The sequence below is a fragment of the Cariama cristata genome, unplaced genomic scaffold, assembly GCF_000690535.1.
Source record: "Cariama cristata isolate BGI_N322 unplaced genomic scaffold, ASM69053v1 scaffold39148, whole genome shotgun sequence".
In the NCBI taxonomy this organism is placed as follows: domain Eukaryota; kingdom Metazoa; phylum Chordata; class Aves; order Cariamiformes; family Cariamidae; genus Cariama; species Cariama cristata.
This window is the reverse complement of record NW_009633582.1, coordinates 1-6,182: the sequence shown is the minus strand read 5'-3', so window position 1 is coordinate 6,182 and position 6,182 is coordinate 1. Positions and strand designations below refer to the sequence as shown.

General features: G+C 38.4%; 1 protein-coding gene across 1 annotated transcript; it reads right to left on the bottom strand.

The window, feature by feature from the left end:
* Positions 1-240: 240 nt before the first annotated feature.
* MTG2 (mitochondrial ribosome-associated GTPase 2) lies at positions 241-6,174 on the bottom strand (the record flags this gene model as incomplete). The annotated part of the gene is made up of 6 exons (XM_009706808.1): positions 241-635; positions 1,014-1,152; positions 2,643-2,861; positions 3,502-3,617; positions 4,241-4,388; positions 6,085-6,174. Coding segments are annotated over 6 exons (1,107 nt in total), but the record flags the coding sequence as incomplete, so codon positions are not given.
* Between the last annotated feature and the right edge of the window lie 8 nt (positions 6,175-6,182).

Below are 6,182 nucleotides of genomic sequence, written 5' to 3'. Positions count from 1 at the left end.
ATTTTCAAATTTTGTTGTAAAACACTTGAGAAACCTCAAAGGTGAACAAACAAAAACCATCTTTCCAATGCAGAAGTCCAGGACAAATCAACATACTGTGTCCCTTGCATTTAAAAAAAACCCCAAAAACCAAAAAACACAACTCACAAAAAACCAAAACCACACAGATGCAATCTAATCAAATGATGATTCTTTTTTTCCCCCCTCTCCTTCCAATGCAGTTCACAGTAGTTCTGGTTCCTACCACTTGGCCGGGCTTTGCTCTCGTGATTGTTCCATCTTCACATAAGTGTCATATAGTTCTCTCAAATGCAAAAACAGTTCCTCCAAGTTGTCCCCTGTCAATGCAGACAATGCAATGACCCGGGTGTCTATCTGTTCTTTAAGGAGTGGTAGATTGATCCTGGACTGAGCAAGGTCAATCTTATTCCCGATGACAACACAAGGCCTCTCAGACAATCCTTTTTTATATTGTTCCAGCTCATATTTTAAGTCTTGCAGCTGAATCCATGGCTGAGACACAGAGAGATCCACCACATACAAGAGAAAGCAGCAGCGTTCAATATGCCTTAGGAAGGCCATCCCAAGGCCCCTGTTTTGATGAGCACCTTTTATTAGGCCTGGAATGTCAGCAACTACAATGAGAGAAATTTCACAGTGAATCCAACATATCCAACAAAAAACCCCCAGTCTTTTACTGGCCACTTAAAGTACTTTTAGAATTGCATCTCAACCCATCAATATTAAGGCATGCCTCAAGCTAACTTTGGCTGCTATTATCTTTTAAAACACCTACATTTAGATTATTCCAGTGAAGATAGAATACAGATTGCTAGTTTGATATTAAGGCCACATATAAGTGAATGCGAAATGGGCTTTCAATATTGTTTTAAGTTCTTTAGAACTAGCAAGAATTCTACAGAACTGCTACATCTACTTGTGCGGCATTTCAAATAACAACCCAGGTGACACAATTTGCTATCAAGGTGCACACCACATACTACAATTCTTACCTGCTACTTGTTCATAATCTTGATAGCGGACAACACCGACATGGGGATTTAGCGTTGTGAATGGGTAGGCAGCCACTGCTGGCTTTGCACTGGAGATTGCTCTCAAAAGTGATGATTTGCCAGCATTGGGAAAGCCCACCTGGAATACAAACACTTATTAAAGCCACAGTTCTAGGTCAATCCCAATAAAAAAACCTGTAAGCTTTTGCAGATGCAGCAAGGTTCTTCCAGCATGAATGAACAACATTGATTTTGTACTTAGTTCGGAAAAGTATCCTGGTTTCCCTTTTTTGTTTCTCCTAAACCCTGTTTTATTGATTATTTTCTCATAAACATTAAATCACTCAAACACAGAAGGGTCCCCTTAACATTTTTGTGTCATCTTAAACGTTTACTTTGTTCAGAGCCAAAACGGTATATACCATAAGATCTCTTTTGTCCTGAAATAATGTTATGACACTTTGTCCTGCACTTCCCATTTTATCTCTGTTTTCTAACTCTGATTTATTATTTTTCAAAAGAATTCAGAATTGCCTTTGTCCCTGACTCAGTAACACAGTTTGGCCTATAAGTAACCAGAATGCCTACAAGTTTGGGATTTTACAGCTCTTCATAGACTTGACATCAAAGAATTAAATTGAAACTTGGCCTTCCGGGGAGAAGGCAAGAATTTAAACAAACCTACCCCAGAAATTCAGTGACTCTGGGATATCCTACAGTTGACATACGACAGCTACATAGATGGTCAATAACCCCCAGATGAAAGTAGATCAAATCCTAAAGTCTCCTATTTGCTTATGTCAGACACACTGAATTCTTGTCAGAGGAAGTGAAGTACGGAACAGATTTGTCTCAGACTTCCAAAACAGTGCTAAAAATGTGAGAAGTGGACCAGAGTGTCCAGCTGGTCAGAGAATTAAGTGTACTGATCCACCAGTGCCAACTCTTTTCTCAGTCTTGAAATAAATTCACAAAATTCTGCTAGATCAGACAGTTATTCTGCAGTTGTTGAACTACAGCAAGAATGTTTTGCAGCAAAGCGTCATTTTAACAGCTTTACCAGCTGGTGTTAAAACACTTCCATACTTAAAAATGAAACCAGCTTAAGCCCTAAATTGACTTAGCATTCATTTCTAAATAGCATTTTTCATTTCAGAGGATGCTAGATCTGCAACTAACAAAGTCAAGTGTTTAATATCTGCAAAAAGAGAAAAACAGGGATGAAATAGATGATTTGAACTTTTTCAATTTTGTTATTTTTAAAAAACAAGAAAACAAACTTATTTAGAAGAGCTCTCCATACTCTACTGTTTATCTGCAGAATCAGCAGACAAAACCTGCTGTACATCACCAGTGAGTCCATTAATCATTGATGAATCTTGCAGGTTGCTTTTCTATACACACTGTTGATTTTAGCAAAAGTAGGATGACATCAAGTAGCAAGAGAGTGACAGCTCTGCAAATCACTTCAGATGCCATTCTACCAAGTAACAGCAAGAAAGCATCAAGTTGCATCTCTAAACAAACAAGCCAAAAGGCTAACAAAAATGTTATCAAACATTATTTCTTCAGTCAGTCAAGTGTCACCCTACAACAATAAGGAAGTTGAAGAATGACAGCAACACTCACCAATCCTGCATGAGCTGTTGTCTTGAGTTCCAGATAGAGGACCCTTTCCTGACCTGGCTCTCCTGGAGTAAATAATGTTGGAGCTCGGTTTTCATTGGAAAGAAAAAAGCGATTACCTTTCCCTCCAGCTCCTCCATAAGCTGCAACATACTCTTCACCGTGTTGAGTGAGGTCAGCCACAACTTTCCCATCCTCCTTAACCAATGTACCTACAGGGACCTTAAAGTAAAGAGAGATGCAAACATTATACTGAAGCTCAAAGTCTGCAGCAGAGCTGTCTTCAGCAGATCCTTTATCAGCTGATTTCAGATTTGTTGAAAATCATTCCTCCGTATTCTCAAGCTGGGGAATCCAGAAAGAGAAGTGGACTTCAAAAGACTTGCTTTCTGAACCCTAACAGCTCTGTCAGACATTTACACTTCATTAAAGTGTTAACAGAATCATAACCCTCTTTCTCTCCTTTTAAGCAAAGACGCCTAAACACAGTAGTGGGCTAAGAAACATATTGTAGGTGTGCACCAGAACAGGCATGTTGAAGAATAAAAGTATGAAAGAAAAAAAGTCTGCTCATATTCAAGACGTTCTGATTGCTATAGGCATATGATCCTTAGAAGTAAAGCAAATCAGGACAGTATTTGTTTTGGCCAGATGTACCTTCCAAAGAAGTCCATTTTATAAACAATTTAAAGCAGCTTGATCTGTCCTTGTGCCAAGGACAGCCCTGTCTCAGCACAGACAGCACACAAGGCTCCCTGCAAAAACACATGTGAGATTTTTCTCACAGTAAGGTCATCCAGCTTGAAAATCAGCAATGTTACTACAAAGCTAACACACTAGCATGCAACCTTAATTTACTTACTTTAACATAGACGTATGCACCATTAGCTCCATAACAGTTTTTGCTTCCCCCTCTCTCTCCATGAAAACCTTGATAGAAGGGGAGGACTGAAGAAAGTGATTTCATTTGCCGGTCAGCTGTAAAGCAAAATACACATATTTTAAACACATTGTTTTAGTGGAACAGGCACAGAAGAGCAGCCTCTTGACTGTTGTTTCCCTTTCTGAAAATGCATGAACAAATAACCTATTTACTGTCTCAGCAACAACATATCAGGTAAGATTAATATTAAAGTAAGTTGTGATGAAGTTTAACTGCCTTTACTTATCTGCTTAGGTTTATTAATCATGCACTTTATTAAGAGGTCATTCCAAAATCGGCCATTTCAAAATACTCTAGAAAATTCATTTGCTAGGTTAGCAGATTTTTCAGCAGGGTGGTGGTAGAAGCAGCTTTATCCCTCTTAAGAGTAAAATTTGGTCAAATCCCAGCCTCGTCATAACACAGTCAGGCACCAGCCACTAAAACGTCTGCTAAGTACCTTGATTTTCAGAATGCTTTCTAAGGTTGTGAGTGTCATTTACGTCTCTGTTAGGACAGCTCAGGACAAAGCTTAAAAAGCAAAGACATCTTATACAGAAATAACCATTTAAACATTTTTGATATTTACCATGTCCTACCATACGCGTAGGGTTGTCTTCGCTGGGAGGGGTGTTAAGCGTAAGACAACATGAAACAAAACAGATGTAGTGAGTTTTACCTTTCAAAATTACATGACCCCCATCACCTCCATTTCCACCATCAGGACCTCCAAATATTTTCCTGGGTTCGCTATAAAAAGAATGACCCCCTCCTCCTCCTTGTCCTCCAACCACACGCACTTTCCGGTGATCCACGAAATAGCGTGTCTGTAACAAGGATGGAGTTTGTACCCTTTAAGCACAGTTTATAATAATCAACTTCCAAGAAACTGATTGTTCTGCAAAACTTAGTAATATGCAGAGCTGCTATTTTTAGTCGAGTTCCATTCAACAGTAAAAAAAAAAAAAAAAATCAGAACTCTGCTGCCATTCACAGATCAACTAAATACAGCATACTAAGTACAATAATAAAGAAAAATAGAACTAATTTTTCAAATATTTTTAAGAACCCTCTTAAAAGTACATGCCTGAGGCTATGTTGATATAACCTAATGCAGCAGCTCAGATACCAGAAGTACAAAATTCATGTTAAGGGACCTAATAACAGGGAAAGCATCCTTTTAATACAGTTATATAATACTGACAGGTAGCTCAAGACAGCTACCACACTTTAAACTAAAATCACTCAGTAACTGTGACCCTAATCATGAAAACAAAAATTAGAAATATTATATACATAAACTTTTTACTTCTTTAAATTGAACTGGAATTTGCAAAAAGGACATAGTGCATGTGTGGGAGGGATATTCTCAGTGATTCACTGCTTCCTATACCAGGTGATGAAATTAAGGCAAACTTCAATCTTCTAACAATTAAGAAAAGCATTAAAGACAAAGAACAGAAAGTATTTTAAACCGAATAAGCAGAGAAAATCTTAATAGATGCTACAACCTGTTGCTCAGGGACTGAAAAAAATAAGGTGTAAAGAGAATTCCAGATCTTGGCTCTATTTCTGACATTAACTTAATATTTGACTTCTGGCAAACTAATTATGCTGCACTATGTTTCAGCTTTTCTGTCAGGTTTGATGATATTTACCTATCTCCAGGAAGCGGGCTGAAATCCCCAAGGGAAAATATTAGAGAAGTACATTCATATAGGCAGATGAAATTGTTTACATACTGTGATGAAAAGAGAAAGCATGATTTTGATTGTGGTAATATTCAAATTCTGTCAATTACTAAGGGACTTCATAATGAGAATGAGCAATAAGGGTCACTTTAATTAAACAGCCCAAACAGTACGTGAGGGAGAAAAAGTCTTATTAGTATCATGATACCAAGACAACCAACTGAAAACCCTAACTCTTGATAATTGGAGTTATTCTATGACTTTCTTAAAAAGTCTCTTTTAGAAAAGTATTTGGCACCACCAAACGGCGAGACAGGAAACCATTGCTTTAAATGGGAAGTGATTTATTGATCATTAGAAAACAAGATTTTCCACAGACAGGTAATTAGAAAAAGAATATGAAGAAAAAGTTCCAGGACTCTGGAATTTCTCTGACATAAGAGCTGTATGTTTGGCAGCTGACTACTATGCAAGCCTATAAAAACAGTGAGAAACAAAAGAGTATTTTAGCTTTAAAGCTACATAAGACTTTTTGCTTTCTCGACCTACGCATGCCTATGTCCAAGAGATGTTGCGACTACAAGAACAGTTACCGCTACCACAACCCCTCTGAACACCGATAATATCACATGGCAGACTTATTTCCTCACTATTCAGAAACTTTATCGGATTTTAGAAAAATATTTCCTCACATCAAAAGCACATATTTGATGACTGCGAGGAGAAAAAGGCAAGGAGCAGGTAAGCTGTTTTCTGACGCGTGCCTGGGAGGTGACCGCCCGGCAAAGTAACTGCACTGCGCACCCAACAGCTGATTTACTTCAGGACTTACCAGTTTCCTTTCCGAAATGACTCTCTTCTGCCTCAATCGCCTGTTCTTTGAACACCTCGCACAGGTTGTGGAGAAAGTCGGCTGTCGGCCCCACGCCG